The 24,970-nt window shown below is 38.6% G+C and overlaps 1 protein-coding gene across 9 annotated transcripts in view; it reads right to left on the bottom strand.

Moving 5' to 3' along the window:
- Positions 1-24,970, bottom strand: part of LOC110564560 (solute carrier organic anion transporter family member 1A5-like) — a 48,570-nt gene that overhangs the window by 15,327 nt on the left and 8,273 nt on the right. For 4 of the 9 annotated variants that reach the window (XM_021662040.2, XM_021662041.2, XM_060384408.1 and 1 more), the window contains 8 exons: positions 23,167-23,308; positions 19,916-20,048; positions 13,396-13,502; positions 11,225-11,371; positions 6,851-6,949; positions 5,887-6,108; positions 3,435-3,599; positions 935-1,130 (listed from right to left, as the gene is read on the bottom strand). In XM_021662040.2, the coding sequence (XP_021517715.1) occupies positions 935-1,130; positions 3,435-3,599; positions 5,887-6,108; positions 6,851-6,949; positions 11,225-11,371; positions 13,396-13,502; positions 19,916-20,048; positions 23,167-23,308 (1,211 nt within the window). Of the gene's footprint in view, positions 1-934; positions 1,131-3,434; positions 3,600-5,886; positions 6,109-6,850; positions 6,950-11,224; positions 11,372-13,395; positions 13,503-19,915; positions 20,050-23,166; positions 23,309-24,970 lie in introns of those variants that run through there. The other 5 variants (XM_060384410.1, XM_060384409.1, XM_060384407.1 and 2 more) reach the window with 4 other exon arrangements.

Raw genomic sequence — 24,970 nt, forward strand, 5'->3', positions numbered from 1 at the left:
TATACAATAAAAAGACAGGCCGACAGTTACTGCAGAAAAAGGCTGAAGATGATGCTCCAAGCATCCTGTCTCAACTCTTGTGTAAACAGGACACAAATAAAGCAACTAGATACAATGTTGTGCAATGGGAGGAGTCAGAGGACAGGAAAGAGAGGAGGAGTTAGAGAGCAGGAGGTGAGTGGGAGGAGAGAGCGTGAGGAGAGCAGAGCTGGAGGAGAGAGCTTGGAGGACGTGGAGCATGAACCAGACCTAAGATTTCACAAAAAGCAAGTATAATGTGGGAAATCTAAATGTTAGGAAACAGAGGGCTGGAGGCAGAGGAGGAGGCAGAGACTTGAGACTTGCTGCTTGCACTGCTTGCTGCAGCAGCCTGCCTTTTGCTGTGGCGGTCGAGTCTGGACCTTTAAAGAAGTTTCCTGTGTGCTGTGTGTTTATTAATATTAATCCTCACTCCCAACTCAAGAACCGTTTGACTCTGCTGGCTGGCTCTGGCAATATATATACAGAGAAATTGACTTACCATGTATTAGATTCAATTATGCTAAATTTCAGCCCATTGTATAAATCAATGAAAGCTTGCTGAACTATATAGTCAACTCTTAAGCTATCTGTTGATGGAAGTATAAAATCGATGGATAATTTTGGCTAAAGCCTCTAGGGTATTTTCCTTTATTACACCTTAAAGCAGACTACAATATCACCATGGCAACTACCCACATGCATGTGGAATCATAAGCTTATGGTAGTCCACATATCTCTTTGATAAGCATATAACTTGTATGGACTTGTATAGGATTAATGGGTGAAAGGAAGCTAAAGGATAACCATGGATCGCTGTCATTACATTGTAATAAAATTATCTGGGCATATATCACTCTTGGAAGAAATGGACTGGCAATTGTGAAAAAATGATCTTCATTAGGAAACAACATACCCCTCATAAGATGTAGATATGCCAGCAACTGCAAAATTATCACAGGTCATCACAAACTTACAGAAAAATAGAAAGTACTGAAACAACCATAAGCAGAAAGCTAAGTATGCAGCTTTCTTGACAGTAATCTTGAATTTCTTCATAATAAAGCCACCAACTAAGTATCCAATGCATACTGGAATTAAGTTATGAAGACCTAAAAAAGCAAGTAGAATAATATTTATAAAAGAGAGAAGAAAATTAATATTATACATTTAATATATCTTATATAAGAAACTATTTAATGCTAATATACACTGATCCTACCCCTACTTGTTCACACATTACATTGAAAAAAAAAAAGCTTACAACAGCACCAAAAAAGTAAGTTTAAAACAATAGGTAGCATTTATTTAATCATTTGCAGCAGGTAATAAAGACGTTTAAGCAACACACATAAGATATTAAATACTTTATGTATTTTCCCTTCTGTGTACTGGAAATTTGACACAGGTCCAGGTGACTTCAAAGGTCACTGTTGAGTCTTTGCATATCAAGCATAGAACATATTTTGCATTGTCTTTTGCCCAACATTCTTCTTCATTTACTCTCTTTCTCCAGTCAAAACTCAAAGGAAAAAGAAAAAGGATGGAGCATTCTCCCTAGGGTCCTCCTTGTTGCTTAGCTTCTTTAGAACTATAGATTTTAGTATGTTTATCCTATATTATACAGCAAATATCCACTTATAAGTGAGTATATATCATGTGTGTCTTTCTGCTTCTGGGACACCTCACTCAGGATGATCTTTTCTTGAGGTAGCAGTATTCCTAATTGTCTGAGAAAGTGCCAGATTGATTTCCAAAGTGCTTGTACCAGTTTACATTCCCACCAGCAATAGAGGAGGGTTCCCTTTTCTCCACAAACTGTCCACCATGTGTTGTCACTTGAGTTTTTGATCTTAGCTATTCTGATGGGTATAAGGTGAAATCTCAGATTCATTTTGGTTTGCATTTCCCTGATGACTAAGGACACTGATAATTTCTTTTAAGTGTTTCTGTGCCATTCAATATTCCTTTTTTTGAGAATTGTCTGTTTAGCTCTGTACCCAATTTTTACATTGGATTACTTGGTCTGTTGGTGTTAAACTTCTTGAGTTTTTATGTATTTTGGATGTAAGCCCTCTGTCAGATATAAGGTTGGTGAGGATCCTTTACCAATCTGTAGGTAGAAAAAGACAGGACACAGGACAGGAGCCTACCACACAGGGCCTCTGAATGGATCTATCCAGCAAAGTATCAAAGCCAATGCTGACACTCAGAGCTAAACTTTGGGTAGAGTGCAGGGTATCTTATGGAAGAAGGGGGAAATAAAAAGATGTGGAGGGAGCAGGAGCTCCACAAGGAGAACAACAAAGCGGAAAAATTTGGACGCAAGCTGCTCCTGCAGGGACAGGTGTGCCAACCAAGGACCTAGAGGATCTAGATTCCCTGCTCAGATGGAGTCCATAGGCAGGTCGGTCTCCATGTGGATTCCCTAGTTGGGGAAGCAGGAGCTGTGTCTGACATAGACTCAGTAGCTGACTTTTTGATCACCTCCCCCTGGTGGGTAGCAGCCTTGCAAGGTTACAGAGGAAGAGGAGGAAGCCAGTCCTGATGGGACCTGATAGGCTAGGGTCTGACAGTAGGGGAGGAGGATCTCCCCTATCAGTAGACTAGGGGAGAGACATAGGGGAACAAGAGTGAGGGAGGGTGGAATTGGGAGGAAATGAGAGAGGGGGTAACAGCCAGGATACAAATTGTATAAATTGTAATAAATAATAAATCAATAAAGAGGAAAAAGGGGGAAGAAAAAATCTGGCTAGGTTGCATCCATACAATGCCAGCAACAAGCTTAGAAGGATATAACCATCCTTTAGGACTCTGCAGCTGATAATTTAACATTATCCATCTAACAGTAAGGATTGTGATTTGGATTTCAGAGAACCATGGATAAGTGGATGCAGTCTATAGTCCTCACTTTTCAAGATTAAAATGAAACCAGGAAAATCCAAAGTTGGTTATGACCCTTCGCTTTAGTGTACTGACAAGAAAAGCAGAGTGTGGCTGCACAGACTCCTCAGACCAGGAGACCAAGCAACCAAATAAAGAATAATTAGGAGAGCAAGAATTGAAGCCCAGAAGAAAAATCTCTGAGTAACATACAGAATCTCAGTGAATAACTTTGTATACCTCTCTAAATTAACATATTCCCAGTCTGAAAACTGAGACTGATAGGAGGTTCCCTCAAGACTTTCATAACTACAATTATTTCTATTCTGATTGAAGAGACATCTAGAGGTTATTTCTGGCTTCATCCTTTCCATACCTTTTCTTGATTTCTCTGGAGCCTGGAAAGAAGAAAATTTTCAAGACTATCCAGAAAGATTTCAATTCATTGAAATCTCCTAGTTGTTTTATCTTATGGTTTATCATCCCCTTGTGCTACAGTGAAGTGTTACTAAAGAAATAATGAAAGTACATACCTATGAGAAAGACTACCTCTGCAGTTGATTTTCCAAAATGCTGTTCCATGTATTTAGGCAAGAATGTAAATGCAATAACAAATTCATTAATCTGAATTACACTTAATAAGATGAAAAGCATGTAAACTGGATTGCACAGCAGGATCTTCAGAAACGGCAAGAAATCTGAAACAAGAGAGTGTAATAGCACAAAGATAACTTGGACTTTCACTTTGTGTCCAGTGTTCTCCTAAAAGCTTCTTAGGAGGCAGTGCAGTGACACAAATGCATTTGATAAATCTTTATCCCTCGGAGGCTACAGGTCTGTATCATAAAGTCCCTTCAAGAAGTTGGTGGCACAACTGGCTACATAGGAGCCACAACCCTATTATGCTCTCAAACAAAAGTAAAAGGAGATGGAATTGTGTCTTTGGCCATACACACATTCTTTTTCTCTCCTTTCTTTTTATTGGTATTCTGTATTCACTAGAGAGTGACAATTCTGTTCTCTGGAATCTGCAAAGGATGTGCTTAGATGACTTTTGAGTTCAGACACTGATACTATCTCCCCTTTATAGAAGAATGGATAAGCTAAAAGCTTAGCAAGGCTCCAGAAATCCTGCTGCAGCCCAGACCTCAGCATCTTACCAGCACTTCACAGCAGGACATGCCTTAGAAGCACCCACTGATATGTTTAAACATCTCTACATGAAAGTCTCACTGTAAGGAATGCTGACTGGGTGTATACCAAGCACCTTCCAACTGACTTAACAAAAACGTTTCTATGTTTAAGAAACTGAGAGTCAGCAGGTTAGAGTGGCACACACTTTTAATTCTACACTCAGGGAGGTAGGGGCAGGCAGAGCTCTGTGAGTTCAAAGCTGGCCTGGTCTACTACAAAGAGTGCAGGACAGCCAAGGATATACAGAGAAACCCTGTTTAGAAAAATCAGAATAATAATAATAAGGAGGAGGAGGAGAAGAAGAAGAAGAAGCTGAGATTCAAGGTATTAAAAAAGCTGAGAGTCAAGTTTGGAGACTATCTCTAGAAAATAGATTACATCTCATTCAAGACAATTTGCCTGCAGCTTAAGCTGTGGGCTGGCTTTCCCCAGGGTCAGAAGGTTGTTCAAGGTTCATGAATAAACTGCATTGAGAAGAACAAAAAAAAAAAAGATCAGAAAGAAGGAGAGGAGGACCTTCCCTATCAGTGGACTTGGGGAGAGGCATGCATGCAGAAAGGGGGGGAGGGTGGGACCAGGATGGAAGGAGGGAGAGGCTTATGGGGGATACAAAAGGAATAAAGTGTAATTAATAAAAGTTAAATAAAAAATTAAAAAAAGAAAAAAACGATAATTTGCCTGAAATTCACACATAAGTCTGCTTCCTTTTCATGTTTTCATGTCTACTGTCTTGATTTTCAAATTTTATACTATCCTTAATAAATTACATGGAATTTCATTTAGAGAAAACTATCAAGAAACATATTAGAAGTCGAAGCAGAACAGTTTCATTAAAAACTGGACTCTAGTGGAAAATCCATCTTTATGAGTGAGATGTTTGCAGTCAGAACTCCCAGAAGCTTTTGAATTCACCCATGTTTGTTGACTTCCCTGTCCTCCTAAGCGTGTCTTCACAGCTCACAGTTATTTCCTATATGTCTTATTCTCTGCTCAGCTCTTTCCTAGTTTTGAAATTAGGTTGATCTGGCAGATCACAAAATTGCACAGAGAGGTCAGTGTTGACCCTTTCAGGACAATCGCTAACATGACCATGATTCCAAGAATGTTCAAGCCCCTGCACTGGCTCCCAGTGTGACTGGCTCCTCAGCATGGTCTGTAGTGTTCAAAGCAGATGTGTGACTATTCAGTGCACGTAGCTGTTGGGGGCTATGAGTGATGGAGGAAACAGCAATGTCATTAGTAAAGTGTTTACCAGACTGTGCCAGAACACTCGCTGTCCCATCCTAGCTTCTCACAAAAGCAGCAATAAATAGTCTACATCATAGGTTAATATCATTCCAGCTTGTTTGAAAACATTCTATTCTAAGGGAACAATTACTTTGTAAACTATCACACACCTTCAAATGCTTTCAAGGATCATGCTTTCTCTTTCAGCCTTAACTTCAAGGATGCTCACAGCTATACTAAAATTTGTCTTATCAAACAAAATTTTATCTATAGCTTTAGCTTGGCTGTCTGGTTATTTGTATCTTTATTAAGTTGGACTAATATTTTTTATAAAATAGGATTTTCAAGACAGATGGGAAATTATATTTGCTCATTGAGTGTTCAAATTGTCATGAATTTTTCATAAAGTCTAATCTAAGGTAACTCAGATTCCAAATTATGTCAGTTGTTTCCAAGAGGAAACTTTAGAAGAAGTTTAGCACATCTGAGCAGGGATCATTAATGGCAAACTGTCTTAAAACTCAGCATGGCGTGACAAATAGAGTTCAAAGTTTTCCTGCTTGCCTTTAGAAATTACACTTTTTTCCTCTTTTGATTTTTCTCTGTATTTCTCAACTTTGTTGTTTTTACTTTCATCTGCATTTTTCTCTCTTTCTTCCTTTGGAAGTGTTTTTGGCAAAAAGAAAAACATGATGCTGGTCAGGATATTCACTCCTGCACAGATCAAAAAGCCGATCCACCAAGCTCCAACCCAGCGTGTATCAGTGGGAGTGATGGTCAGGTCATCTGTAAAGAAATACAGATATTGTATTAGCTTGCTTGCATCAGTCTTTCCTGTGTAAACTGTAGAGAACTGTTAATTCTCATAATTCCATCTGAGCATAAAGTTTGTGTATCATTTGTTCTTGTTTCTGTTTTGGGCCTTGAATTTGTGATCCTCTACTTTTGCCTCTGCTTCTCAAATGCTGGCAGTTGACAAGGAGCCAAGATAATTCAGACCTTTAGAAAAAGTGTCTGAGGCTCCTCTGATTTCAGGAGATACGACCTCTTCTGACCTAATCAGGCAACACACACACACACACACACACACACACACACAAAGATAAGATAAAATGCATATTATCCAATTATTTTTGTTTTTGTAGTCATTTAAAAAATTAACTAATTTTATCTAGCAGTATGTGGTGTTATATATTTTTAGAAGTAAATGAGTATTTCTGTTTGTAATCTGAAACCTTTATAAACTGATTTGCATCACATAAATGAAAGATCTGTTTTGTTATCCTTAGTGACTGCCTCATTGGGGAAAAAAAAAAACCTATGTATATAAAATTTTGAGGCCAAAGGTGTGGTGAAATATGGTAGGACAATGATGGATTTTGAATCCAAACGCAATATTTTATCCTTACCTCTTTTCCCCTTAGGTCCTCCCTCTGTAAGTGGTGTATATCTAACTGAGAATCAATGCGTTCCTGAGCATTCTCCCGCCCTATGGGATGGACTGTAGAAATAAAACACATTGTGTTACCTGTATTCACAGACCCCGAGTCTACATAAATCCTTGAACAGAGGGATCCCAACAAAAGTCCAATTAATGGGCCAATGACTTTTCCTGTTTCTAAAATCCCTGGAAGTAAAAAAAAAAAGAAAGAAAGAAAAACAGGAATTTACATGAACACACAAAGAATCTGCTTGCACAAATAAAGCCTTGAGATTGAATTATTTTTAATCTTAGATTTATTTTCCTTCCTTTGCATTGCTGGGCATCCAATCCAATAGGCCACGAAAGTGATCTACCAATGAGCTACAAATCCCACTCTCTCAAATATTTTTATATATTCAACATGTAAAGAAATTAACCTTAGGATTATGTAACATGTACATATATATGTTATAGGTACATATGTGTTACATGTACATACATTGGCTTTGATAAATATTGAGAAAGAATCTTCCATTTTTTCAATATAGATTGTTCCCCAAAATCTCATCTGTTATAGACCTGTTTCTCAGGGAGAAACATCACTGGAGTCTGATGGAACCCTTCCCAGGCAGGGCATGGTGGTCGGTCTTCAGGTCCTCTGGTATAGAACCTTACCTCTTCCTTATTATATTTGCTTCTCAGTCACAAGATAAATGATTTTACTCCATTCATCCTCCCACCTAATGAGCTCCCTCATGACAGGCCTCCAAACCTCACAGTCCCGCAACATAGACAAAAAGCCCCAAAGCTATGAGCCAAGTGAATCCTTTCTATTTATAAACCATTATTTCAGGTATTTATTAAAGTGAAAGAAAGTTGACTGACATTGAAATTTTGTTACTTAAATCCCCTTACCAAATTCTCTTCCATGCTACACTAAAGGCAAAGACTCTACTGCCACAGCATGTCCCATCAACACCATGATGAGAGCAAGGTGCTCTGATGCATCCATGGCCATGTTTCAGAGCATCTCTGTGAGGCTTAGCTTTCATTGTCAACTTGACACAGCCTAGAATTACCTGGGAGTAGAGTCTTAGTGAATTACTGTCTGCATTGGGTTTAGGTGTGGACATGTCAGTCAATTTCTGAATTAAGTTAATGGAAGTAAGAAGACTGAGTCCACTGTGGGCAGCACTCTTCCCTAGAGAGGGAGTCCTGAACTCCATAAGAGTGGAGAAACAGTTGAGCACATCCATGAAAGCAAAGACATAGCATGCATATCTTCATTCTCTCTACTCTTACATTGTAACCAGCTACTTCAAGCTCCTGCTACTGTGACTTCCTGTTATGATGCAATTGTATGCCAAATGAATGCTGTTCTCCAAATGAACCCCTTTAGTTCCAGTGTTGCATTTTTTTTTCACAGCAACATAGATGAAACTAGCACAATTTCTAAATGAGTGAGTTAAAATGAATGTCTTATAAGGCATCCTCATCAAAGCTCCACTCTAAAAAAATGTCCTTCCACAGAAAAAAAAAATTGTCATTTCAGCACTTCTCGTGATGTTATCCTGGCCTCCTTTTCATCTTAATTATTTCATTTCCTTGGACCCTTCCAACAACACCTGGCTTCTTTGAAACCATCTCTACCATCTCCCAAACTATCTTCAGTCCAGAATCTCTCCTGAGCCATTTCTACCCACAGAAACCCAGATATGAACAATTTCAACAAACAAACCCTTCTATCTTCCGTGGTCTCTCAAATTCTCCCTGATGTCCTCTCTGCAATGATTCCTATAAGATCTCCAGACCCCATTGAATCTTTCCTGCCCCAAACTGTCTGCCCTGATTCCTTGCTTCTCATTCTGCTCAGATGCTTTCCAAGGTGCTCTCTTGGTACCACCAGTGACCTCCATCATGGATCATGTTTTCCATTAATGATCTTTATGCTCTTAACTTAGTTGACATTGTTGGCCAACTCACCTGTCACCTCCCTCCTAACACCTATGCCAAACTATACATTTACAGTTCAGTTCACTTTGTTCCCACAGATGCTACTTACTGATTTTCCTCCTTTCACTAAGTAGAAGAATCCCCCAGTGCATGGATCTATGGATTTTCAGTACTTATATGTCTTCCAAAGGCAACCTCATTTCTTCTATACTTAACTTATTTTCTAGCCTAGATAACTCCCATTTTTTATATTTGGCCTCAATAACCCTTCATATACAGAGCCTTATATGAAATTGTATTCTTGGTTTCTGATTTGTTTTATAGTTATTTCTAAATGAAAGCTATATAAATATTACATATGTGTGTATACACCAAGTTTATTTAGAAAATTAAGATATTTGTGTACTAAACATAAGCTATATAAACTTTAGTGAGAAATTTGGTTTCCTTAAAAAAACCAGTTATGAGAATATGTTTTTGTTTTAATTCCAGGTATGAGATATGGGGCTGCTTCAGATTTTCCACACCAACTGTGATTTGTCTCATGCTCTGGCAGAGCCATGATTTGCCAGGTGCAGAAAGTTTAGGTTTGCAACTCTGGGGACTCTTCAGAAGATATATAAATGCCAGAGCCTCAAGAGACCCAGTGGCTGCTGCTCCCTCTGATGCTGTTTTCTGGTTGAACATATCCTAAACCAAGATCAAACTTGCCCCTAGGAATTCAAGTTCTTAATCAGTAGGAAGTAGTTTAATGATAATGATGTCCCCTTTTTCCCCTCTAACCTTCTTTCTCCTCGACCTATTATTTGGGGTGTTGGAAAGGATAGGGGTGGTGTAGGGAAGTAGGAAAAAGAACCCAATAAAGTAACCAAAGGTCCAGCTACAATGCAAGTTATCTTTCTCACCTTAATAAAATTATTATGTATTTTATATATTTAAGTATACAACCTGTGTCTAGAGTTTTGATAACGGGATTCATATACCAACAACTTTAGGAAGAAAAGTGCTTGTAATTTTTTTCTTAGATGACTGTGAAGGGCTCTAAAGAAAATGATTAGATTAACACTAAAAAAAAGTATTGCCAAACTAATAAATCTCAAAAATGAAATGAAAAAAATTAATTTAATGAATCTTCATTAATCTTAAACCTATTCATTTCTTCTTTTACCCTCTTTGATTCTTTATTTGTTTGGTTGGTTGGTTGGTTGGTTTTGGTTTTTCCAATACTGGTTTTCTCTATATAGCCTTGGCTCTCTTGGACTCACTTTGTAGACCAAGCTGGCCTTTACTCACAGAGATCCATCTGCTGCTGCCTCCTTGATTGCTGGAATTAGAGGTATGCACCACCACACCTGGCTTTGTTTTGTTTGGTTTTTAGGTGATATATGGAAAAATATCCTATATACCACCAGTTCTCAATATTCCTAATGTCACAACCCATAATACAATTTCTCATGTTGTTGTAACCCCCAACCATGAAGTTATTTTTGTTAATACTAAATAACTGTCATTTTGCTACTGCTATGAATTGTGATACAAATATCTGTGTTTTCAGATTCTCTTAGATGTCACCTGTGAAAGGGTGGCTTGACCCACAAAAAGGTTATGATCCACAGAAACACTGCTATATATAGTTATGGATATTTAATAACTATAAATTGATTTACTCAAAAACATATTGTGGATAATAAACTCACATCATTTAGGAGATGACATAAAGACACGAATTTGCCTCTTGCCTGAAAAATGCTAGGATTTTTTATGATAATTTTAAGGAATACAACCAAAAGAATAAACACAGATGTTTGTTAAAAGGGTGAAGAAGTCTGTCTATGCTGAGGGGCTATAGGGAAGAAAACTCTACCATTAACTTCATAAAGAAGCAGGGTGCAGAGCCCCAAATAGCAAAAGAGAGCAGATGATAATAAAAAATGAGTTGGTGTGGTGAAGATGATAGAGAAGACAGTGTTTGATAAGGCTTACTCTGCAAGATTTATGAGAGCATGACAAGAGAAAATACTACAGGGCCAGCCAAATGAAGGAGCAGGTAAAGACGCAGGTTTTTCCATCAAACCTGGCCTGAGAACCCTAGATCAATCCACTGTCCAACTGCCAAATGCAAGTAAACGCATGCACATACACACAGACACACAGAAAGAGAGACAGAGGGGAGGGAGTAAAACTTTATTTTAAAATACTGCTGATACAAAATGGCCATTATTAAAAATCACAGATAATTAAAGATGAAGGAATGAGAATATAAAGGCATCAAAAATAAAAAATAATTAAGGAAGATTTTCAAGAAAATATTGGGGAATCTTTTCATGATTTTGAGATAGTGTGGTGGTATCAAAGGGCTTCCCAACAGTGAGAAGCAGTGTGAAGTGACTGTTCTGGAGCCCCTATAAAATTCCCCCATTGAACAACCTAATGACCTAATGTAGCACTCTGCTCATTCTCTGGAAACCACAAAGACCCAAATCAACAATTTATTTATACCCTCCTAAGAGTGATTTCCATTCTTACCAATATATAAGGGAGAATTTTCTGATTGAGCAAAATCTTCTATGTAGGAAATGCCCAAAGGCATGATGGGAGTTTCACCAATTCCACGTATAACATTGCCCACCAGTACACATATCCACATTAATGTTTTCATTTCTTTCACACACTCTGCATTAAAACAAGAGAAAACCACATGAGTGTTGACAGTGAATTGTTACTGACAGTTAAGTCAAAATTTTCTGTAAACATACGATACATCAGTGTTTTATTATAGCAACAGAAAACCAATACCACAGATAATATCGGCTGTCTTAGTCTATCCTTCTAAGTAGTTTTTTCTTTTAAAACTAGAGCTAGAATGTTGCTTAAGAAGCAAAGATTGGTGAATACCTTTTCCCAATCTATAGACTACCATTTTGTTCTATTGACAGTGCCCTTTCCCTTACAGAAGCTTTTCAGTTTCAAGAGGTCCCATTTATTGATTATTGATCTTGGAGCCTGAGCTATTGGTTCAGGATGTTGTCTCCTATGCCACTGAGTTCAAAGCTTATCACCACTTTCTCTTCTAAAAGATTTAATATATCTGGTTTTATGTTGAGGTCTTTGGTCAAACTTGGACTTTAGTTTTGTGCAGGGAGAGAAAAACTGATATATGTGCATTTTTCTACATATAGACATCCAGTTAGACCATTTGTTGAAGATGCTTTCTTTTTTTCCATTTATGATTTTGGCTCCTTTGTCAAAAATCAAGTGCCTTAAGGTGTGTGGGTTAATTTCTGGGTCTTCTGTTTGACAAAGTATGGTAATCCAGACCCAGAAAGACACACATGGTATCTATTCACTTGCAAGTTGATTTTCGACACATAGTACAGGATAAACATAACACAATCCACAGACCCAAAGAAGAAAAGTAACAAGGAGGATTTGAGGGAAGATGCTTAAATATCACTCAAAGTTGAAATAGAATAGACAGCAGAAGCAGTGGAAGAAAGGGAACAAGGTAGGAGAGGGAACATGGAGAGAAATGAAGGTGGAGATCAGACCTGGGGAGAGCATAGATGAGAAGACAGAGGTCCTGTAGAGAGAAAATTGTGGGCAGAGTCATCTCTTTAACAGGCTGGAGCCTACAACAGAGTAGTGTTTTGGGAAGTTTTGGGATGACTCTAGCTGAGACTCCTAGTAGCTGGGTCACAGAGACTGAAAAGGACACCCTCTAACTATACAGGACTCCTAGTGGAGGGAGGGAGGGGAACACCAACCCACCCACAAAAACATTGACCCAAATTTACACTGCCTACAAGATGGGCTGGGATAAAGATAGAGCAGAGGTAGAGGGAACGTTCAACCAATGCCTGGCCCAACCTGAGACCTATCCCTTGTGAGAAAATGAGCTTCTGACAATATTAATAGTATCTCTATGCTTGCAGATAGGAACCTAGCATAGATGTCTTCTGAGAGGCTCCACCCAACAGTGGCTCAAAATAGATGCTTGGACTCTCAGCCAAACATTGGGCAAACCATAAAGGGTCTTATGGAAAAGTGGGGAGGATAGGAGGACTTAGAGGGGACAGGAGCTCTCCAAGAAGACCAACAAAGCAAACTAACCAAGCCCCAGAAACGCTTGCATAGACTGAAGCACCAACCAAGGACCATGCATGACTGCACCTAGGCCCCCTACACAGGTGAGTAGCTCAGGCTTCATGTGGATCCCTCAACAAGGGGAGAGGGCATGGTGTCTGACATGATCTCTGTTACCTGTTTTGTTTTGTTTTTAATCTCGTCCCTCTGAGAAGGCTGTCTTGCCAGAAAACAGGGAAGAGGATGCACTCAGGATGCAACTTGATGTGCTGGGGTGGGATGGGAGGGGCTCATTTTCTGAGGAGTAGGGAAGGGGAAGAGCAAGGGAATATGGGATCAGGAGAAGAAAGGGGAGGGAGCTACGATCCAGATGTAAAATGAATAACTAAAATAAACAAGGGAATCTTAATAAGTATATCCAAACTCAAGAGAGAGAGAGTATTCTAGATAATTAGATAACTCACTTCTCTGAAGGAGGAAGTAAATATTATGCATTTGTCTTACATTTTTTTGTCTTACATTTCTGCTAAACCCATATTATATTCAAATTCCTTTGTAAAAGAAGATTCTGCAGCTGAGTCTCTGAGCAGAAAGCAATAAAAATTCTAGTCAACCTGTTTTGTCCTGTGTTGGCTTTAAGTTCTGGATTCTGTTTTCCATACACAGGAAGCTGTTTGAGGACAAGTTGCTTGCAGGTGAAATCGTTGTTTCATATTCATATCTGTGTGGACACGGAAAACATTCACTGTGAGGAGCTGAGTGCAAGGAGACCATCTGCAGATTAGTGACCTCTGCTTCCCTGAAGACACAGCATCCAGAGCCAGTAAAGGCATGTTTACACAGCAGTCACTCTCATCACCATAAATCCTATGGTGGAGCCAGCGAGATGACACAGCAAAAAGAGAACTTGCTGCACAAGCCTGATGACCTGAGTTCAATCCCTGAAATGCACATGAAGGAGGAAGAAGAGGAAGGACTCTATGTTTTAAGTAGCCCTCTGAACTACACGTGAATACACACACACACACACACACACACATAAATAACTAAATATAGATATCTGTATCTTTAGGCTACACAGGTAAGTCTGGTGTTAAGTTCCAGAACTGAATGAACTGGCTGTGGTGTCCCCTGACTGTCACCAAAGCACTCGAGAGGCAGAGAGAAGAGACTCAGAATCACAAGGACACACTCAGCTACACAGCAGTTTTGAGGGCAGCCTCGGCTTCATTAGAGCTTATCTCACAACAAATAAACAGATCAAAAAGATGAATCAGTATTGTTAAGAACTCTTGAAAGTCACCAAAATACAGCCCTTTCTTTTCAATGACCTTTCAAGTCTCTATTTGTAGGTGACACAGCGTTTATATTGATATTAACACACAGTGGTTTCTAAATGACTATTTCCTAGGAATAATTGGTGTGCTATAAAAAACAAAGAAAAAAAAGAGACTCAATAAGATAGAAGTAAGGAGATAAAAGCTCAGAGAGAGAGAGAGACAAAGAACACAAAACAGGACACTTGCTCTGGGTTCTCTTGCCCTGTCCTTCCTTTCTGAGAATTGAAACAACCATTCTTTAACTCCAACAAAAAATTCCTCACATTGTAATGAGTATGGACGATTTATTTCTAAAACTTTGTTAGATGAGAGACAACCAAAGTAAAACACAGGCTTCTGAATTCTGGATGAGTAGGGAGCTATACTTCCCAAAATTCCAATTTCTATACTGCATGATATAGCACAAAACTCAAAATATCTTTTCCTTAGAACAACTTCCTGGAGGTCCCCACAGAGTTGGACAGTAAACTGTAGGGCCTGTGTCTGACCTCCTGATCCCATGAGAATAGGACAGATTCAAAGAATTACCACCTTTGGCAGAAAGTGGGAAAAACAGTAATAGTCTAATATTTCTTGACATTGACTCAAATAAAAAAAATTTAAATTCCTTTCAGAATCTTTCAGTGTCCTTTAAAAATACCCAAGAAGATAAAATCACCTTCATTTGTGTCATTATCTACTTAAAATTCAATTGTTCATTCAAAGTCTATTTACTTCCCCAAATGACAATAAAATAGCAGTAAGAAGTTTCAAAACAAAAAGGAAGAAAGCTCATTTCCTCAAGGATAAAGAGATCAAATATGAAGATGTAGCTCAACTGATCATTCGTGCCTTAAAGTACCAATCCCAGGTTAGATGCTGAACACTCAATAAAACCAGAAATGGTCAGAAATACCTGTAATACCAGCAATCAAGCGATGTGTTCAAAAGGATTAGATATCCTTATCTATAGAGTTTGAGAGTCCACTGAGTTACGTGAGACTCTATTTAAAAAAATAAAAGAGGCTTGTGAGATACCTGATGCCTCTATATGTAAATATGCTTATGTGCAAGCCTGACAACATAGATTCCACCCAGGTCCCATAGGGTATATACAAAGAAAAAAAAAATAGACTCCTCAGAGTTGTTCATGGCGTCACATGAAAGAGTGTGTACATGCACAGACACCTCCCCACACGGTCACAACAACACATATAAACAAAATATCTAATTTTTTTTAATGTAAGAAAGATATTGAAAGGATAGTCAGCTTAAGATCCATGGGATTTGGAGATTGGGACACGGACGTCTCAATGGCCACTTAATTGAAGGTGAAAGGAAACATAGACATTGTGCCGCTTAGAACACCAGCATCTGTCCTAAGTCTCCCCGAAAAGCTGAAAGAAGACACTCCCAACACAGGGCCCAGGTGGGTGCACAAAAGACCAAGTCTAAAGTGAGGGTTAAAGTGCACATATGGAAAACCTAGATGCACAGTGCTGTCCTCCATCTCTCCAAGTGGAATTGCTCACAGGTATAAGCAGATCTAAGGAGGTACACTGAGGATGTGGTGGAGGAAAACAAGTGTCATTACATTTTTTTAAAAAATCTCTGCATAATAAAAGGTGATGTTGCCACTCATTCTGGCTAGTAGCTGAGTTTCTACATCTTTTGCAAGAGCAGATAATTTTTTCCCTAGCATTACAAGTTACACAAAGTTTAGAAAGAGCTCAAAACAGGCCAGTCTCTGCTCAATTTTCTATTGACTTATCCTACTGAAACACACACAGCATACATGTGCGGGCACACAGAACTCCCATTAACCAAGTCTGCATTGCATACAGAATTTCCAGCTAGCTTTCTGTTGTTATTCTCATAGATATGAACAAATAACCAAGGCATCATGGGGACAACCTATTACAGTGAAGTCAAACACAAAGAAAAGCTATACTTGAAGGAGCCAGGGACAATGGAGACATAAGGAAAGTCGCACAGGAAATACACTGAATTCTTGAGAAAATAACAAGATGTTCTACCAGAAGATTTCAAAATGTCCTGAAAGAAGGCACCTGGCTGGGGTGGCAAAGCTCTTACACCAATAGTCATCAGTTTCAGACTATGGAGCTAAAAAAGAAATCAATCACAAGAATTGGGAATTAGACACTGGCATTAGAATAGTAATTCTAATACCAACTCCCACAAAGTTTGAGACAGTGTCTTCAAAGTGCATAAAGAAACTTTTTCTTTATAGAATGAAGTATGAGAGAGTAAACCTGGAAACAAAAGACAGGATTCTTCTCCAGTGAGTATTTAAGAGCAACATAGAGACAAAGCAAGAGAGTGGTGGTGGCTCATGCTTGTAGTACCAACACTTGGAAGGCTGAAGAAGGAGGATCACCAAGAGTTTGGGGTAAGCCTGAGCTACATAACCATACACTTTCTCTAAAAGAAAAGAAAAACAAGCAGGACTGAAGAGATGGCTCAGTTTTTAAGAGGACTTATTGCTCCTGAAGAGAACCTGGGCTTATTTCCCAGTACCCACATGATAGCTGACAACCATCTGTAACTAACTTCAGGTTCAGGGGAGATCCGACACCAGACATACCAGACACATGGTGCACATATATAAAAGGGGCAAAACAATAATACACATAAAATAGATGAAAGATCTCAAAAACAAAGAAAAGTGAAGAAAAATGAAAAAAAATAATTAAAAATAGGGGAGGGAGACAGGAGGAAGAGGAAGATGAGAGAAGAAACTAAAATAGCATGAGGAAAAGAATGATGGGTAAATTTTTAAAAATGGAATTGAGACAGCCTAGAAGTTTGAAGTTTAGGGAAAATGGAAAACAGAAAATGGAAAAAGGGGGACTAAGCATTAAATCTAGATAAAAATTAAGTTCTATAACTAAGAGTAGCATGAGTCTGGGGTAGAAAACCTTTTTATAGTCATGCAAATATAAATTGTAAATTTTGTATAGCATTTAACGTTAAATTATTAAAAACTACCAATACTAATATCCAGTATATATAAAGAACTCAAGAAGTTAAACAGTAGCAAACCAAGTTGCCAACACCCATGCCAGTGTCGCCATAGTAGCATAAGCTACAGGGTGGGGGATATGCTTTCTCCAGAAATTCGTCCCCTGGAAGGTCCCTGGCAAACTCTTCCCACTTGGAAAAGAGATGTGTTCTGAGATTTCTACACTTCTTCAGTTGTGGCTCTGGGGCTGGAATAATGAATTTTTTGATCTTTCTCTGTGACACCTGAAACAGCACAACTAATTTTATAAAGAAATTTATCATTAGTAGATTGTTAAAGGCTTTAATAAAAATAATAAGTTTAAGAAAGGTAATGAATTAGATTTAATATTAATAGGCATTAAGAATAGTGAAAAAATAATAGGCTCCTTCTTAAGAAATAATAGCATGAGAGCTGCAGCTAGCGGGAGTTTCCCCCTCCCTTCAGCTTCTTGTTCCTAGGGAAGATCATAAATCTTTAGCAGGACATAAAGGGAGGATGGTTAACAAAGGTGTAGTTAGGTTTTGATATAGAGAGGGACTTTGGCAGGCATCTGACTTAGCTCCTGACTTTCCTCTTCACTGGTTAGCAATAATAAAACTATATTTGATGTTTCTTTTTCTTTGTTTGCTCTGATCAAAAAGTTTTTAGGCCAAGATTTCTCATGGGCACGGCTTTATGTTTGACTGCATTTTGAGTTAAAATGTAAACTTTGTATTCTTGGTAAAAGTCTAAATGGTCTGGGAAGTATGCCAATTTTAAGGTGCCTTTTGTGAAATCATTATAAAAATACTAGCTTGATTTCAGTAAAGTCGCAGCAGAGTCAAAACCATCAAGGTGTCTCGATCTGTCAATTCTTCACCGAAACCATGTCTTCCTGTCCAAAGCCTTGTTCTCCCGAGGATGACAGGAGCCTGACTGGGCCAGTCCTTGGCACCAAGTAATCCAATTTAAAAATGCGGTACAGAGCTAAACAGAGATTTCTCAATAGAGGAATATCGAATGGCAGAGAAACACTTAAAGAAATATTCAATGTCAGCCATTAGCGAAATGCAAATTAAAACGACCCTGAGATTTCACCTTACACCCATCAGAATGGCTAAGGTCAAGAACTCAAGTGACAACACATGCTAGAGACGTTGTGGAGAAAGGGGAACCCTCCTCCACTGCTGGTGGGAATGTAAACTTGTACAACCACTCTGGAAAGCATTCTGGCACTTCCTCAGACAACTAGGAATAGCACTTCCTGAAGATCCAGCTATACCACTCCTAGGCATATACCCAAAAGAGGCTCAAGTACACAATAAGGAATTTGCTCAACCATGTTTGTAGCAGCTTTATTTGTAATAGCCAGAACCTGGAAACAACCCAGATGTCCCTCAACAGAGGAATGGATACAGAAATTGTGGTACATCTACACAATGGAATATTACTTAGCAATAAAAAACAAGGAAATCATGAAATTTGCAGGTAAATGGTAGGATCTGGAAAAGTTCATCCTGTGTGAGCTATCGCAGAAACAGAAAGATGCACACAGTATATACTCACTCATATAGATATAAAATGTTGGATAAACCTATAATCTGTACACCTAAAGAAACTAATCAAGAGGGAGGACTCTTGCTAAAATGCTCAGTCCCTATCCAGAAAAGCAAAGAGGATGGACATCAGAAGAAGAAGAAAGGAGGGAACAAGTCAGGAGCCTGATACAGAGGACCTCTGAAAGGCTCTGCCCTGCAGACTATCAAAGCAGATCCTGAGACTTGTGGCCAACCTTTGGGCAGAGTGCAGGGAATCTTAGGAAAGAAGTGGGAAACAGTAAGATCTGGAGAGGACAGGAACTCTACAAGGAGAGCAACAGAACAAAAAAAAAATCTGAGCACTGGGGTCTTTCCTGAAACTGATACTCCAACCAAGACCATGCATGGAGATAACCTAAGACCCCTGCACAGATGTAGCTCCACAGCAGTTCAGTGTCCAAGTGGGTTTCATAGTAATAGGAACAGGGACTGTCTCTGACATGAACTGATTGGCCTGCTCTTTAATCACCTCCCCCTGAGTGGGAAGCAGCATTACCAGGGCACAGAAGAAGAAAATGCAGCCACTCCTGATGAGACCTAATTGACTAGGACCAGAAGGAAGGAAAAGAAGACCTCCCCTATCAGTGGACTTGGGGAGGGACTGGTGGAGAAAGCGAGGTATTGGGACTGGAGGAGGGAGGGAACCACAGGGGGGAAACAAAGTGAATAAAGTGTAATTAATAAAGAATTTTAAAAAACTACCAACTCAGACAGCCAAATAGAACAAAGAACGGAAAAATTTCCCCAGAAATCAGGAAAGGGAGTAAGATATGATTCAACAAAATTTCAATTTTTCAATTCTTTGTGTAAGTTCCTTTGGAAAACAGGAAAAAAATCAGCTTTAATGCTTGTCTATCTCTTGGTGACCCATGATTATGTCAAGTTGTAGATTCCTTGCAACCAAAGTATTAAAATAGTTCTGAGGAAAGACTGAGCCCAAGGGTTGGCAGATTTAGAGAATCCATGAGTCCTAAATTCATGAAAGTTGTGTCCCAAGTTCATTCCTCACAAATTGACTGGACAGGACATTAAATGGGCACAAGGTCATAAAAGTCACAAATCATATTGGCAAACCAGATACCATATCTTATAATTTCCATATTAGTCTTCTGTACATTGAAGGAGCATTGCTCCTCCCAGAGACAAATTCTGAGTCTTATTTTCTGTAGGTGAATGATGAACCTAAATTAACATCAATGACTGGAATACTCACCGGCCCATGAGGAAATGAGGTAGTGATATTAAGAAACACCCTAGTCCCATAACTGCACATCCAACACCAATAATGATAGGTCTATGCATTTTTCTTCCAAAATAACTCACGAATATAATCAACAAAAGGTTTCCTGGAAGAGGGGAATGAAAATGCTTGTTTCAGTAAAGTATTGGCCCCTCTTGGTCAATAGCCTCTGCACTTGCGCTCTAGGTTTCATGCTTTAACATCACTGAAACCATCCCTTAAGAATGCAAGGATTGGTCTTAGGATGTTTTATGTATAGTTTTAATATGTAAAGTAATTATGACACTAAAGGAAGGTCTCCTCCACTTTGGACAATACTAAAGCTCTATTCAGGATTATCCTATCCTTGGGACACACACACAAAATGAGTTGCAAAGAACCAAATACATAAGTAAGTTCTCTACAAACTACATATTTTTAGTTTGATGAGAATGTTTACCCTGTTCCTATTATACATGAAAAATTATCACAAAAATGTAACATTCTTCATTAATGACTTAGCATTCCTCTAAGTGATCTTAAATATTTGAAAGGTATATGAAGACTTTGTACTTCTTCCAAATCTGTTTCTCTCTAGTCTGCTATCTAAGCAGAAGAGACTTTGCAGTATTTTGAATAGTGTGTGCCCCAACTCTATCTTCTTATTACAACCTGTCTCTAACATTATTATTATCTTGCAAAAAGTCATGTCTCACAATACCCACTGTTTGAACTCTTTGTGCATCTTTGTACTGTATGGCTGTATCCCCTCTGAATACACAGGATAATGTCTGAAATATCTATTGGTTGAAAAGAAAAGCATTCACTCATTACATTAGGCTGAGCTCACCTTTTACATTGCCTTGCTCTGTACCTCAAATAATCCTTTGAAAGAGAGATAAGGTGTTATCCATTCAAGAACAGAAAAACTGCCTGGGAAAATGGTCAAGTTCTGCTTTCACTGGCAAATGTGAATTGCTTCCTCTCACAATTATTTCCCCTGAAGTCACCTACCACACCCATTGGTGGTATAAATAATTAGTATTTTCTAACTTAAATAGAAATATTTAATCTTTAGTCTGAAATACATGAAATTTACAGAATTAGAGTTTTCCAAATAGATTAATAACAATAATAAAATTTTCCATGAAATTGCGCAAGAATTTTTTTCAATAATCATTAACTGGGCAATAACATTTCTGTTCAGAGTAAGGTAAGACAGCAGTGACATGAACAGTCTTGATTCCTTCACCAACAGCAGTATAATATGTGGTAAGGCTCAGCCCTAGCACACACCTTAACCCAAGAGCTTTCTGTTTATTTTAAACAAGGAGTTGTGGGGTGGCTCAGGCCTAGCACACACATTTAACCAAGAGCTTTTTGTAAGCAAGAGAAAAATAAAGCCAACTATAGGTAAAGAGGTGGATAAGCAACCAGGTGACAGGCATGAACATTAAAAAACACAGGAGGCTGGGTGTGGTAGCAAATGCCTGAAATCCTAGGGAGGCAGAGGCATGCAGATCTCTGTGAGTTCAAGGCCAGCCTGGTCAATTCTAGGACAGCCAAAGCTACACAAAGAAACCCTGTCTTGAAAAACCAATATAAATAAGTAAGCAAATAAATAAATAAAATAAATATGAAGAAAACAGAGGAAGAAGGGATATGGAGTTGAAGGGTATTTAAGACAGTGTGAAGAATGAAAAGGGGCTTTTCCTTTTGGGAGGTCAGCTGAGTAGGAAGGGCAACTGTGTACTTTCTCTGACTTTCTGAGCTAGTAGACTTTTACCCCAGCATCTGGCTCCTGAGTCTTTATTTGTAAAATGAAACATTAGGATTTTCCTTGAAAAGCAACAGTATAAATAGTGGCATATGACACCCTAGTCATGGTAAATACTGCAAAATATCATGGAGCCAATGAGCACTTGAAAATCAAATATAGATGCTATTTACCTTGTTGTTAAAAAGCACAAACAGAGGCTGCTGATAGGCTGTTTAAATGTTCTCATAATTTCACTTCAGTGTAACCGACTTCCTGTTTACCTATATAGCTTAATTGTGTGCAATTAAATATGATCCTGAAATGTCCCTGTGTTTTCATAAAGAGTCCTCTGCATAGAAAGATCAATATCCACTCCTAACCCCATACTGGCTTTCTGCCATCTGAGTTATAAAAGGGACACAACAGAGCAAGCTACGGTCCCTACCAATTTCTCATCCCTGCAACATCTCTCCATGCTCATGTTCTAACTTTCCGTAAAACTGGCCTGACTTTATTCCCAAATGATTTGACACTTCATTCTCTGAACAAAACTTCCCTTCACATTTACCTGTTGATTTCTTTGCCTGGAAAAACTTTCTTCTTTAGGGCACTGCCTTTTCTATCACAACTGTATCCCATATGACCTTGGATAATCAATGTTCCACACTGGGTGCATCTAATGCATAGAACATGAGCAAAAACTATGTGAGGTCTGTGTAAACCATTCATCATGACTCCTCTGAAAGGCTAGTACATGAGTGGAATAGTAAGCACTAAGAAACTTGACCCTGCGAGACAGGACAGAGCCTCCTCAGTGTGGGTGAACTTCTTCTCAATCTCGATTTTATTTCCTGTTTTGATTAAATACATTAAAGACAAGTTCACCATGAAGGAGGAAAAAGCTATGCTTAAACTGGAAAAGAGAAGCACCAAAGCTTCCATGTCACTTTGTTTATAGAAGGACTCTTTTCCTCCTTCACCCATTGTACTCTCATATCCAAGATCATCACCCAAATGCAGGAGTTGAAGTTCATCCACTCTTCATAGGAACTATGTCTGATGCAACTCAGAAACACTAAAGCTTCCTCATCTTCCCTAGTGGCTAGGATCGGAGAGCCATGAAGCTCACAGACATAGTATGGAAAAAAAATTACTCTCTCATTTGGAACATAAATTTCTCCAGGCTCTCACATCAACATTCTAGAATGCCAAGGAAAAGGCCTTAACTTCTCTTTGAGTTATCAAATGGTAGAATTGGATATTAATGTTCCTTATCTTCTATGCTCATTAGAAGGAAGGGACCCTATCAGGATATGTGGGAATAATTAGCTGTCATCATGAGAATAGTTAAATAATTGGCTTCTTCTCAAGAAACCAGGCTATGCAGTCAATATTAGGAAACACGTAACTCAGGCTATATAGTCTAATACAGGAAATAAAGATAAATATTAATATATAAAAATAAGTAACTGTAAAAATAACTTACCCATCTCAAAGCTCCCACTGATTACTCCAACTATTGATGTGGGAAGACTGAACCGTCTCTCTATTTGTGTGAGCATGGAATTCATATAAGCTCCTGATAGTCCTTTGGATATATATGCACATGTTAATGCCAACAGAAATATCTAGAAGAAGATAATTAAGAAAAATTGAGAACTTTGTTTTCCACATATACATCTGCCCTCAAATGACAAAACAGCTTCTACCATGAGGTAGAGGATGGTGTCCAACTCAAAGAGTACTTGAACCTGCAGGAAACTTTAAAATGTAATCTCTCCTCTGTTACAATGGCCTCACTTTGGAAAAGCAGTTAGAATAATTTGTTATGGGTAGTGAAGTTTCTCAATAGATATGGCCTTGCTCTTTAATAGTGTACATTATTCATACAGAAAGACATGGAGTTGTGACATGGAGTTATTCTATGGAAGACACAGCTATTGATGGGTCTTCAGCATTGCACTGTTATCTGCAGGACAAATTTTGTCCCCTTTAAGGAAGGAAAGGAACAGAACACAGAATTACACCAAGGCATTGATTTTGCAGCAAAGCTACTATGTTCTTTCTGGATGTCCTGGGACAGTTTGATAATTTGTCCTCTCTTTCAGCATTCTTGGGCACAAAAATTTACATTCTCAGTACTGGAGGCGATGGCCACAGCAAAGTGACCTGAGACTTTCTTCTTCTTAGTGTACTATTTTCTAAAATTTTTATCTCAACAGTCCAAGTGATTTTCATAGAATGGAAACACAGGGCAGAACATTTTTGGGGTCCCTCGGGTACAGGATAAAGAGTGGCTGTGTGCTCAAACTATGCTGTATTAGAGTAGTACTAATTACTCATAACTTATTGTCACAAGTACCAATTAATTTAGCTAAACATGAGCATAAACAAATGCAAACAAACAATAATTGGGAACTGGGAACACCAAGTTCAATATACCTCAGAACTACTCTGCATCTCTAATATAGTATAATTCCATCACTAGACATTCTCCTTCTAAATTCAAATGCCATTTACAGAGAAGCTCACTCTTCCTGCTGTAACTCTTTCAGTGGATGTGATGGACAGTTTAAATTTTTCACTTAGTTTTGTAATTCAAATCTGATATTTAAAAGCAAGGCCTACCAAATTGAAAAAAAAACAGTCAGACTTGGGAAGATCATTTATTCTATTTGTATTTTGGAGAAGGATACAAAATAGGTAACGATCTCACTGTTCTTTCTCTAAAGTATTTGTGCAGAAAGTAAAAGAAACCAATGGCCACGCTGCTTCAGATCTACTACTACATCATATCTCTCTGTGTAAAGCTCAGCCTGCTGACATTTCACCTCAGCACTGTAGAGTCTGAGCTAACTGAAGCTAACCCTTTGAAATAGTCTTTTCAGGTTTCCTAAGGGAGTTTTTTTTTCTCTTACATTTTTCATCTTTTCTTTTTGAGTATGAATATGTACTTGTGGAGAAGACAATCTCAGGTGTGATTCCTCAAGCTTTGTCATTTTTTAATATTATTGTAATTTTTTTTGCAATTTGTTCATCTTATATCCCAATTGTAGCCCCCCTTCCTCAACTACTCCCAGCCCCATTCTCCCTCCCTCTTCCTGCTATAACCTTCCCCTTGTCTACTCTTAGGAGTTCTCCCCTGCCATCAGACCCTAGCTAATCAAGTCTCATCAGGACTGCCTGAATTCTCTTCCTCTATGACCAGGAAAGGCTGCATCACCAGAGGCAAGGAATCAAAGAGCAAGCAACCAAGTTCATGACAGAAGCAGTCCCTGTTCCCCTTATTC

Source organism: Meriones unguiculatus, chromosome 5 (genome assembly GCF_030254825.1).
Source record: "Meriones unguiculatus strain TT.TT164.6M chromosome 5, Bangor_MerUng_6.1, whole genome shotgun sequence".
Lineage (NCBI taxonomy): Eukaryota > Metazoa > Chordata > Mammalia > Rodentia > Muridae > Meriones > Meriones unguiculatus.